Raw genomic sequence first — 12,500 nt, 5'->3', positions numbered from 1 at the left:
GGAACACTGGGTTACAGACACGGAGCTGATCCCTCAGAAGAGTTAGTAAATACAGAGTTTGTGCCGGAGAAGAAACTCCGGAGTCGGAGCCGCTGCTGTAAACACACACAGTACAGTGGAAAGGCTTGTATTTGTGAAGTTTAATGGAGCCTCTCACTGCAGTGTTTACAGCTTCACTACCACTGAGTGTGTGTGTAAGTGAGTGAATGTGTGTGTGTGTGTGCCTGTATGAGTGTGTGTATATGTATATAAGTGAGTGTGTGTGTGCGTGTGTATGTGCATGCATGTATGAGTGTGTGTGTGTATGCGTGTGTATGACTATGCGTGTGTGTGGGTGGGTGAGTGTATATGAGTGAGTGTGTGTGTGTGTGCATGTATGAGTGAGTGTGTGTGTGTGTGTATGAGTGTGTGTGTGTGCGTGTGCGAGTGTGAGTGTGTGTATGAGCGTGTGTGTTTGTGTGCATGTGTGTGTGTGTGTGTGTATGTGTGCATGTATGAGGATGTGTATTTGTGTATTTACGGCTGCATTCAGCCTTTGATGTGTTTCAGCACAGTAACCGTTTAACCCTTCAGACCCCTGGAGTACTATAGCAACCACCTAGCAACACCTTAGCAACAACATGAAATAAAATAGCAACTACCTTAGCAACAACCTGGAGTATTATAGTAACCATCTAGCAACACTTTAGCAACAACCTGGAATAATATATTAACTGCCTAGCAGCACCTTGGCCATAATCTGAAATCATATAGCAATCACCTAGCAACACCTTAACAACAACCTGGAACACTATAGCAACCAAACAGACAACAACTTAGTAACACTATAGAACACTGGAACACTACAGCAACCACCTAGCAGCATCTTAGCAACACCTGGACTACTATAGCAACCATCTAACAACACCTTAGCCGCAACCTAGAATAATCTTGCAAATGGCTAGCAATGCCTTAGCAACAACCTTGGATACTATAGCAACCATCTAGTAACACCTTAGCAACAACCTGGAATACTATATCAATTGCCTAGCAACGCCTTAGCAACAACCTGCAATAATATATCAATTGCCTAGCAACACCTTAGCAACAACCCTGAATGTTGTACCAATCATCTAGCAACACCTTAGCAACAACCTGGAATACTATATCAACCACCTAACAACACCTTGACCACAACCTAGAATAATATAGCGAATGCCTAGCAATGCCTTACCAATGACCTTGAATACTATTGCAACCTTGTAGCAGCACCTTAACAACCACTTGGGACAACTATTGTCATGGTAACCCAGGTGGTTGCTAGTGTTGCTGTTCTTTATTCTTTATTATTTAATCTGATCTTTATTATTTGGCTCTTGGTTTAATCCTTGTTATTAGTCAGTTTATCTGGTCTGTTCAGGGTATTAATGTCACTGATTCAGTGTATATTGTATAATGTGTAATTGTATAATTTAAGATACTTGGTGAAATAAAGTGATTCTGATGCAGTGATTTCTAAATCAGTTTATTCGTAGAAAATAAAGATGAAGAACATTATTTGCTGTAGTCGGTTTGTTTAACTTCTGTTTTTGTAAAAATTCTCATTTTTATTTTACTTATTATTTCAGTTTGTCTCACTTTCTCTTCAGCCCTAATTCACAGCTCTGTGTTGATTTCCTAACTTTAAAATCAGCTCTGATTTTCCTTGTTTTGCTTTCATTTGTCTGATGTTCCTTGAGAGCTTCACAGGTCCTTTGGGTTCTGTAGTTCATTCCACAGCAGCTCCAACAGAACCGATTCAGAAATAGTGATACATTTTGAAACTTCAGCCTCTGAAATCTTAACCACCTTAGATGTTGAGTTACTGTGTTTACAGAGCAGAGCTGAGCTGAAATGTCCACTGACGTAATGAAAGAACTACATTACTACACTGACCCATTTACTCCATTTATTAAATGAAATATCTTTTTTATAGTATGAATATTTCTAAACTTCATCAAACTTGAGTGATCTCAGCCAAACAATCTGCACACAGCAATATTCATGTATATTTACAGTGCCTCTTAAGTTACTTTAATCAACAGTGTAAATAAAGTGTAAAAGTTTTTCAGTCAGGCACATATGACATCCTGTAATAACTGTGTGTAAATATGCTGTGTTTAATACAGCAGCGCCCCCTGGAGTCTAACTGCAGGCATTTCACAGCTTGTTTGTTTGTTTGTTTGTAATAATCAGTCAGTGTTCAGCTCTCAGGGTTGAACAGTGAAAATTAGGCCTGTTCTTGATGAAAGTTAGTCGAGTTGCCATGGTAACAACCCACAGTGGTGGTAAACTGAGTTGCCGCTATAAGATAATAAGATTTTACAGCTTTATTGGAAGTATTGAGTGTTCTCCACAGGGGGGCAGTGCAGACAGGAGAATAATCGAACACACACACACACACACACACACACACACACACACACAGATACACAGACACACACACACACACACACAGAAACGCACAGATACACATACACACAGACACACACACACACACAGGAACACAAACCCAGGCACAAACTCACACAATCAGCCATTTGCTGATCTGCTTTTGATTATTAGGGCTTGAAGAATATTACAGGAAGTTGATGGCTTGTTTCTCCAAACATCCAGAAGGGGGAGCTCTATTCAGAGCAACACTGGCATTTTTCACTGAAACAGCAAAGCCAAAGTAATATTTTAGCTTTCAGTAGACCACCGTTCTATCACTGTAATACTACTGTAATACCTCTGTTATATCACTGTAATACTACTGTAATACCACAGTTCTATCACTGTAATACTACTGTAATACCACTGTTCTATCACTGTAATACTACTGTAATACCACTGTTCTATCACTGTAATACTACTGTAATACCACTTATATCACTATAATACTACTGTTATCACTGTAATACTACTGTAATACCACTGTTCTATCACTGTAATACTACTGTAATACCACTTATATCACTATAATACTACTGTTATCACTGTAATACTACTGTAATACCACTGTTATATCACTGTAATACCACTATTATATCACTGTAATACTACTGTAATACCACTGTTATATCACTGTAATACCACTGTTATATCACTGTAATAATACTGTAATACCACCGTTCTATCACTGTAATACTACTGTAATACCACCGTTCTATCACTGTAATACTACTGTAATACCACTGTTACATCACTGTAATACTACTGTAATACCACTGTTACATCACTGTAATACTACTGTAATACCATTGTTATATCACTGTAATACTACTGTAATACCACCGTTCTATCACTGTAATACCACCGTTATATCACTGTAATACCAACGTTATGCCGCCGTTCTGTCACTGTAATACTACTGTAATACCACAGTTATATCACTGTAATACTACTGTAATACCACTGTTACATCACTGTAATACCACTGTAATACCATCATTATTCAGTTCAATTCAACTTTGTCATTATACAATACAGGGTAGTCCAGTATAATGAAACACTATGGGGCGACTTTTCCAGTGCAGTAATAAAAGATGCATAGTAAACAGTGCAAAGGCAAAAGACAGTAAAAGACAGACAAAATGTGCATGGCTAGTAGGTACAGGTGTCGAACGTAGACAAGATGTGCGTAGACAAGTGTTACAGGTGCACTGGACGTATAGACAGTTAGTGCATAGTCAGATATTCAGTGTATCAGGTATACAGACAGAAATGTGCTGGTGAACTGCAGTCCAGTAAATGCAGAAGTACTAGTGGTGTAAACAGTGATCTGTAAGTAAAATGTACAGTGCAGGTAGAGAGTAGCAGCATAATGTTCAGGTAACATCTTAAATAAACAGTTACAGTATAAATATATAAATGTACTAGGAATAAGGCTAGCCAGAGATGAAGTGCACAGCGTACAGTCCTCTGAGCGGGTGGAGCTCAGTGTGTAGTGTGCTGGGTGGTCGGTAGTGAGCTGGTGGAGCTCAGTGTGTAGTGCGCTGGATGGTCTGTAGTGAGCTGGTGGAGCTCAGTGTGTAGTGTGCTGGGTGGTCAGTAGTGAGCTGGTGGAGCTCAGTGTGTAGTGTGCTGGGTGGTCGGTAGTGAGCTGGTGGAGCTCAGTGTGTAGAGTGCTGGGTGGTCTGTAGTGAGCTGGTGGAGCTCAGTGTGTAGTGTGCTGGGTGGTCTGTAGTGAGCTGGTGGAGCTCAGTGTGTAGTGTGCTGGATGGTCTGTAGTGAGCTGGTGGAGCTCAGTATGTAGTGTGCTGGGTGGTCAGTAGTGAGCTGGTGGAGCTCAGCCTGTAGTGTGCTGGGTGGTCGGTAGTGAGCTGGTGGAGCTCAGTGTTTAGTGTGCTGGGTGGTCTGTAGTGAGCTGGTGGAGCTCAGTGTGTAGTGTGCTGGATGGTCTGTAGTGAGCTGGTGGAGCTCAGTATGTAGTGTGCTGGGTGGTCAGTAGTGAGCTGGTGGAGCTCAGCCTGTAGTGTGCTGGGTGGTCGGTAGTGAGCTGGTGGAGCTCAGTGTGTGGTGTGCGGGGTGGTCGGTAGTGAGCGGGTGGCGCTCAGTGTGTAGAGTGCTGGGTGGTCGGTAGTGAGCGGGTGGAGCTCAGTGTGTAGTGTGCTGGGTGGTCAGTAGTGAGCTGGTGGAGCTCAGTGTGTGGTGTGCGGGGTGGTCGGTAGTGAGCTGGTGGCGCTCAGTGTGTAGAGTGCTGGGTGGTCGGTAGTGAGCGGGTGGAGCTCAGTGAGTAGTGTGCTGGGGGGTCGGTGGTGAGCTGGTGGAGCTCAGTGTGTGGTGTGCGGGGTGGTCGGTAGTGAGCGGGTGGCGCTCAGTGTGTAGAGTGCTGGGTGGTCAGTAGTGAGCGGGTGGAGCTCAGTGTGTAGTGTACTGGGGGGTCGGTGGTGAGCTGGTGGAGCTCAGTGTGTAGTGTGCTGGGTGGTCAGTAGTGAGCTGGTGGAGCTCAGTGTGTGGTGTGCGGGGTGGTCGGTAGTGAGCTGGTGGCGCTCAGTGTGTAGAGTGCTGGGTGGTCGGTAGTGAGCGGGTGGAGCTCAGTGTGTAGTGTGCTGGGGGGTCGGTGGTGAGCTGGTGGAGCTCAGTGTGTAGTGTGCTGGGTGGTCAGTAGTGAGCTGGTGGAGCTCAGTGTGTGGTGTGCGGGGTGGTCGGTAGTGAGCGGGTGGCGCTCAGTGTGTGGTGTGCGGGGTGGTCGGTAGTGAGCGGGTGGCGCTCAGTGTGTAGAGTGCGGGGTGGTCGGTAGTGAGCGGGTGGCGCTCAGTGTGTAGAGTGCTAGGTGGTCGGTAGTGAGGTGGTGGAGCTCAGTGTGTAGAGTGCTGGGTGGTCAGTAGTGAGCTGGTGGAGCTCAGTGTGTAGAGTGCTAGGTGGTCGGTAGTGAGCTGGTGGAGCTCAGTGTGTAGTGTGCTGGGTGGTCAGACTGGTCAGTAACAGACTGTAGTGTTGTTGTTAAACTCAGGTCGATGCTGCCAATGTGCTGAGCAGTATTGACCATGCAGGGCCTTGCGTTCAGCAGCAGTGGCGCTGCCGTACCAGGCGGTGATGCAGCTAGTCCAGATGCTCTCCATTGTGGCTCTGTAGAAGCTGCAGAGGAGCCGTTGCGGCAGCCTGACACAACATGTATCACTGTAATATCACTGTAATACCAGTTATATTACTGTAATACCACTTACATCACTCTATTACCACTGTTACACCACTGTAATGCTACTGTTATATATGTTATATTACTGTTATGTCACTAATACCACTGTTATCAGTTGTATGACTGTTATATCAACCAGCCGATTCATGCTGGACTTTTTATATGGCCTAAAAGTATTCAGTCAGTCAGCCATTCAGTCAGTCACTCACTCACTCAGTCACTCAGTAACTCATTCACTCAGGCATTCATTCAGTCACTCAGTCAGTCATGCGCTTCCTCAGTCACACTCACTCATTCACTCAGTCACAGTCACTCACTCATTCACTCAGTCACTCACTCATTCACTCAGTCACGCTCGCTCAGTCTTTCACTTAGTCACTCAGTCAGTCACTCAGTCAGTCACTCAGTCAGTCACTCAGTCATTCACTCAGTCACTCACTCAATCACTCACTTAGTCAGTCAGTTACTCAGTCGCTCACTCAGTCGCTCACTCAGTTAATCGCTCACTCAGTCGCTCACTCAGTCAGTCAGTCGCTCACTCAGTCGCTCACTCAGTCGCTCACTCAGTCGCTCAGTCAGTCGCTCAGTCACTCAGTCGCTCACTCAGTCGCTCACTCAGTCGCTCACTCAGTCGCTCAGTCACTCAGTTGCTCACTCAGTTGCTCACTCAGTCGGTCAGTCAATCACTCAGTCGCTCACTCAGTCAGTCGCTCCGTTGCTCAGTCAGTTGCTCACTCAGTCAGTCCCTCAATCACACAGTCAGTCACTCAATAACTCATTCATTCAGTCAGTCAGTCACTCAGTCAGTCATGCACTTACTCAGTCACACTCACTCAGTCACACATGCTCGCTCAGTCTTTCACTTAGTCAGTCACTCACTCAGTCATTCACTCAGTCACTTACTCAGTCACTTACTCAGTCACTCACTTTGTCACTCAGTCAGTCACTCAGTTACTCGCTCACTCAGTTAATCGCTCAGTCAGTCGCTCAGTCAGTTGCTCACTCAGTCGCTCAGTCACTCAGTCACTCACTCAGTCATTCACTCAGTCACTTACTCAGTCACTCACTTAGTCACTCAGTCAGTTACTCTGTCGCTCACTCAGTCGCTCACTCAGTTAATCGCTCACTCAGTTAATCGCTCACTCAGTCGCTCACTCAGTCGCTCACTCAGTCGCTCAGTCACTCAGTTGCTCACTCAGTTGCTCACTCAGTCGCTCAGTCACTCAGTTGCTCACTCAGTTGCTCACTCAGTCGGTCAGTCACTCACTCAGTCGCTCACTCAGTCAGTCGCTCCGTTGCTCAGTCAGTTGCTCACTCAGTCAGTCCCTCAATCACTCAGTTAATCGCTCACTCAGTCGCTCACTCAGTCAGTCAGTCGCTCACTCAGTCGCTCACTCAGTCGCTCACTCAGTCGCTCAGTCACTCAGTTGCTCACTCAGTTGCTCACTCAGTCGCTCAGTCACTCAGTTGCTCACTCAGTTGCTCACTCAGTTGCTCACTCTGTCGGTCAGTCGCTCACTCAGTCAGTCGCTCCATTGCTCAGTCAGTTGCTCACTCAGTCGCTCAGTCAGTTGCTCACTCAGTCGCTCAGTCAGTCGCTCACTCAGTCACTCAGTTGCTCACTCAGTCGGTCAGTCGCTCACTCAGTCGCTCACTCAGTCAGTTGCTCAGTTGCTCAGTCAGTTGCTCACTCAGTCGCTCAGTCAGTCGCTCACTCAGTCAGTCACTCACTTAGTCACTCACTCACTCAGTCGCTCAGTTGCTCACTCAGTCAGTTGCTCACTCACTCAGTCGCTCACTCAGTCAATGTCAGTCGCTCAGTCAGTCAGTCAGTTGCTCACTCAGTCGCTCATTCAGTCAATGTCAGTCGCTCAGTCAGTCAGTCAGTCAGTTGCTCACTCAGTCGCTCACTCAGTCACTCAGTCGAGGTTTTATGTATAACCGTATGTACTACAGTGTTTATAGAGTCTGTGAGTGACGGCTGTTGATGTCCGTGTGTCTGTCCATAGAGGATTCCGGCTGGTATTTCCCGCGAGTGAAGCGCGATCCAGGCCGCTTCCTGCAGCCGTGTTCAGCCTCGGTGCGCCGCTGGCTCCGTGGCCTGAAGGAAAACGGAAAAATCCTCCTCCTCATCACCAGCTCCCACTCAGACTACTGCAGACTGGTCTGTGATCACATTCTCGGGTGAGTTATTCCATTTCCCTTAGTTACAGTTGCCCAGAGGAGAACGTCTGAGACACTTCACCATGTAAAAGTAAACTGTGGTCACAAGACGTTCACACATTTAAAAACATGTAGAAACGTTCCTGAACAGTTTTTGCGTCGAGTGAATTTTTATCGGCGTGACGTTAAGCGGCGGGTTTCTGTGTTTAAGGCTGGAATTAAGAAAGCTGCCCCTTCATAAAGCTAATGCTAGCACAGCGGCCCCAGAGCTAGTCAGAGTAACATTGTTTGCTTTTGATTACGAACATGAGGCTACAGTCCTGTCTAACGACTGACTGCCGTTGTGGGGGCTGTGGTGGACCTTCTGCTGAGGTGGTCCGCCCTGACATTACTTCTTCTATATCATTTAATTAGGTTTTATTTATTTGCAGCAGTGAGAGACCAGCTTATTGATCACATTGTACTGAAGATCTTATTTCATACAGCGATAAATTAGTGAACTTCATGTATTTCTGCGTTTATATTTCACCAGAACGTAACCGTTGAGTTCAACGTGGTCCGGAACTCGACGCAGGTTCGTCAACACAAATGACGACGTGCTGCAGACGCTCAGTCCTTCTGTACGAACTCACTGTGTGTTCTCACATTACTGTGGGGGTTAAAACACTCAGTACTGAAGGGGGCGCTAGAGGACAATCAGAGAGGATCTGTTCAGACCTGCTTCAGCTCTTCTGCTGGAATTGCAAGACCATAATGGATCATATGTTTGTTTATGTAAGTCGTGTCTCTGTGAGACACAGAAACACGCTGGTGGTCCAAGACCGCACCCCCTGCTGTAACACTCAGAATGCAGTGCTAATTAATGCGTCTTTACACATTTTTGAGCTTAACGGTGTCCAAAACTCTGCGTAGCTCACAGCGTCCACTTCCTGCACACACACACGTTTGAACGTGTTGACCAGAAACCTGATGGAGTTTCTCAGACTATCCTGACGAGTCCAGTACAGTTTAGTTCAGTCACTGTGCTGTGAGTTTGTTAAACCTGCTCCGTTGCCGATGGTCAGGACAGTCCAGCTTTACTTGCTGCCACTGACGTTTTCGCTGTAAGAGCTTAATGATTGGTAGGAGTTCAGAGCTGACTGATTGGCTGAGAGGCATGTCACTCGTTATTTCAGGTCAATTATGAATCTGAAAGTTTGTTCTGGACAGAACACTGTCCAGCGGAGTAGTGAGACAGAGTGAAGCTGAGGTGAACTTCCTGTTCACTGCAGAAGGACCGTCTGGTCCAGTGAGGTTCAGTAACACCTGACCTGCTGAGCAGAGGTGTGAGTTAATGAGCTCGTTAGTGTGAGTTAATGAGCTCGTTAGTGTGGTGTGTGGTCAGTCATGTGATGTGATGGCTTTTCTTTAGGAAGGACTTTGAGGATGTTTTTGACGTCATCATCACGAATGCTCTGAAACCGGGTTTCTTCTCCCTCATTCCTCAGCAGAGACCCTTCAGAACACTGGGTGAGAGACCTGCACGCAGCCGCCATCATAAAACTCTGTTACTGCTGTATTATAGATTCTAATGATGTACATTATATTAGACACTAGTGTTGATACTGATATGTATAGTGAGTGGATGTAATAGAGTGGACAGTGAGTGGAAACAGTGTTTAAAAACTCTAGCAGCACTGCTGTGTCTGATCCACTCGCACCAGTGCAACAAACACTAACACACCACCACCACGTCAGTGTTACTGCAGTGCTGAGAATGACCCACCACCCAAACAGTACCTGCTCTGTGAGGGTCCATGGGGGTCCTGACCTCTGAAGAACAGGGTAACAGAGTATCAGAGAAACAGATGGACTACAGTCTGTAACTGTAGAACTACAGAGTGCAGCTATACAGTAAGTGGAGCTGATAAAGTGGACAGTGAGCGCAGAAACAAGGAGGTGGTCATGATGTTATACCTGATCAATGTATATTTTTTAATTATGCATATTTAATGAAGATATATATATAAAAAATATTAGGTGCTATCTTTGAAGTGTGTATGTTAAAGGTGTGTGTTACGTATTTGAATTCTGTGTATTGTATTAGACACTAACCTGTCACTGATGTATGTCGACCGCGTGGTGCTGGGGGTCCTGCGTCTCTAACCGTGCGGTTTCTGTGTTTCAGAGGTTTTTAGTGAGTTAGACGGAATGTTTGTGCTGTGGGTTTGTGTTTGTGTAGTGAACGACGTGGAGGATTCTGAGGGTCTTCCTGGTCTGGAGAAGCCCGGCTGGTACTCTCAGGGAAACTGGCCCCACCTGCACGACCTGCTGAAGAAGATGACAGGCAGAGTTGAGCCTCGGGTGAGACAGAGAGTGACAGAGTGAGAGAGAATGAGAGAGAGAGAAGGTGAGAGATGGAGAGAGTGAGAGAGAGAATGAGAGAGTGAAAGTGAGAGATGGAGAGAGTGAGAGAGAGAATGAGAGTGAAAGAGTGACAGAGAATGAGACAGTGAGAGAGAGAGAGACAGAGTGAGAGGGAGTGAGAGAGAGACAGCGTGAGAGAGAGAGAGAGAGAGAGGCAGAGTGAGAGAGAGAGACAGAGAGAGAGGCAGAGTGAGACAGTGAGAGAGAGAGAGTGATGGAGAGAGTGAATGATCAGTACTGAATAATCAGTCTGGAACAGAAGCAGAACTGAGCAGTTTTCTGTCCGTTTTGCTCCTTTGAAGGATTGAATGTGTGATTTATATATTTATATATGTGTAATGACATTACACTGCTCAAAAAAATAAAGGGAACACTCCAATAACTCATCCTAGATCTGAATGAATGAAATATTCTCATTGTTTTTTTTCTCATTGTGTTTTCTCATTCTCATTACTTTGTTCTGTACAAAGTTGAATGTGCTGACAACAAAATCACAAAAATCATCAATGGAAATCAGATTTATTAACCAGTGGAGGCCTGGATTTGGAGTCACACACAGAATTAAAGTGGAAAAACACACGACGGGCTGATCCAACTTTGATGTGACGTCCTTAAAACAAGTCAAAATGAGGCTCAGTGTTATGTGTGGCCTCCACGTACCTGTATGACCTCCCTACAATGCCTGGGCAGCTCCTGATGAGGTGACGGATGGTCTCCTGAGGGATCTCCTCCCAGACCTGGACTAAAGCATCCGCCAACTCCTGGACAGTCTGTGGTGCAACGTGGCGTTGGTGGATGGAGCAAGACATGATGTCCCAGATCGGCTCAATCGGATTCAGGTCTGGGGAACGGGCGGGCCGGTCCATAGCTTCAATGCCTTCATCTTGCAGGAGCTGCTGACACACTCCAGCCACATGAGGTCTAGCATTGTCTTGCATTAGGAGAAACCCATGGCCAACCACACCAGCATATGATCTCACAAGGGGTCTGAGGATCTCATCTCGGTACCTAATGGCAGTCAGGCTACCTCTGGCGAGCACATGGAGGGCTGTGCGGCCCTCCAAAGAAATGCCCCCCCACACCATTACTGACCCACTGCCAAACCGGTCATGCTGAAGGATGTTGCAGGCAGCAGATCGCTCTCCACGGCGTCTCCAGACTCTGTCACGTCTGTCATATGTGCTCAGTGTGAACCTGCTTTCATCTGTGAAGTTCACAGGGCGCCAGTGGCGAATTTGCCAATCCTGGTGTTCTCAGGCAAATGCCAAGCGTCCTGCACGGTGTTGGACTGTGAGCACAACCCCCATCTGTGGACGTCGGGCCCTCATACCATCCTCATGGAGTCGGTTTCTAACCGTTTGTGCAGACACATGCACATTTGTGGCCTGCTGGAGGTCATTCTGCAGGGCTCTGGCGGTGCTCCTCCTGTTCCTCCTTGCACAAAGGTGGAGGTAGCGGTCCTGCTGCTGGGTTGTTGCCCTCCTACGTCCTCCTCCACGTCTCCTGGTGTACTGGCCTGTCTCCTGGTAGCGCCTCCAGCCTCTGGACACTACGCTGACAGACACAGCAAACCTTCTCGCCACAGCTCGCATTGATGTGCCATCCTGGATGAGCTGCACTACCTGAGCCACTTGTGTGGGTTGTAGAGTCCGTCTCCTGCTACCACGAGTGTGAAAGACCACCAACATTCAAAAGTGACCAAAACATCAGCCAGAAAGCAGAAAGGTGCTGAGAAGTGGTCTGTGGTCCCACCTGCAGAACCACTCCTTTATTGAGTGAGTCTTGCTAATCGCCAGTAATTTCCACCTGTTGTCTGTTCCATTTGCACAACAGCTGTGAAACTGATGGTCAGTGTTGCTTCCTAAGTGGACAGTTTGATTTCACAGAAGTTTGATTTACTTGGAGTTATATTGAGTTGTTTACGTGCTCCCTTTGTTTTTTTTTAGCAGTGTATATGTTGTATATTAACATTTTATAGGGTTATTTATTCTATATTAAATGTGTGCTGCTGATGTGGAAACTTGTTATTAATATATTGGTTTAGACATTTAAAAATATTTATTATTGTGGGCCAACCACCCCCCCAAACCCCCTGCCCCGACCCCATACCATCCAATCTGTGAGTGAAGACCCCACCACCCAAAAGCCCCTCAGGCCGGCCCACTGAAACCTCCCTGACAAAAGTGTAAAAGTTGGTAGCCCTGCACGCTTTAGATAATAATAATAATAATAATAATAATAATAATAATAATAATAATAATAATAATAATAAGAAGAAGAAGAAGAATCA

General features: G+C 46.2%; 1 protein-coding gene across 2 annotated transcripts in view; it reads left to right on the top strand.

Moving 5' to 3' along the window:
* Positions 1-12,500, top strand: part of nt5dc1 (5'-nucleotidase domain containing 1) — a 68,101-nt gene that overhangs the window by 43,011 nt on the left and 12,590 nt on the right. For both annotated transcript variants that reach the window (XM_037537742.1, XM_037537741.1), the window contains exons 7-9: positions 7,651-7,825; positions 9,216-9,313; positions 10,026-10,147. In XM_037537742.1, coding sequence (XP_037393639.1) covers positions 7,651-7,825; positions 9,216-9,313; positions 10,026-10,147 — 395 coding nt within the window. The remainder of the gene's footprint in view (positions 1-7,650; positions 7,826-9,215; positions 9,314-10,025; positions 10,148-12,500) is intronic.

Source organism: Pygocentrus nattereri, chromosome 4 (genome assembly GCF_015220715.1).
Source record: "Pygocentrus nattereri isolate fPygNat1 chromosome 4, fPygNat1.pri, whole genome shotgun sequence".
Lineage (NCBI taxonomy): Eukaryota > Metazoa > Chordata > Actinopteri > Characiformes > Serrasalmidae > Pygocentrus > Pygocentrus nattereri.
The sequence above is the reverse complement of the archived record's forward strand: the minus strand, read 5'-3'. Positions and strand labels throughout refer to the sequence as shown.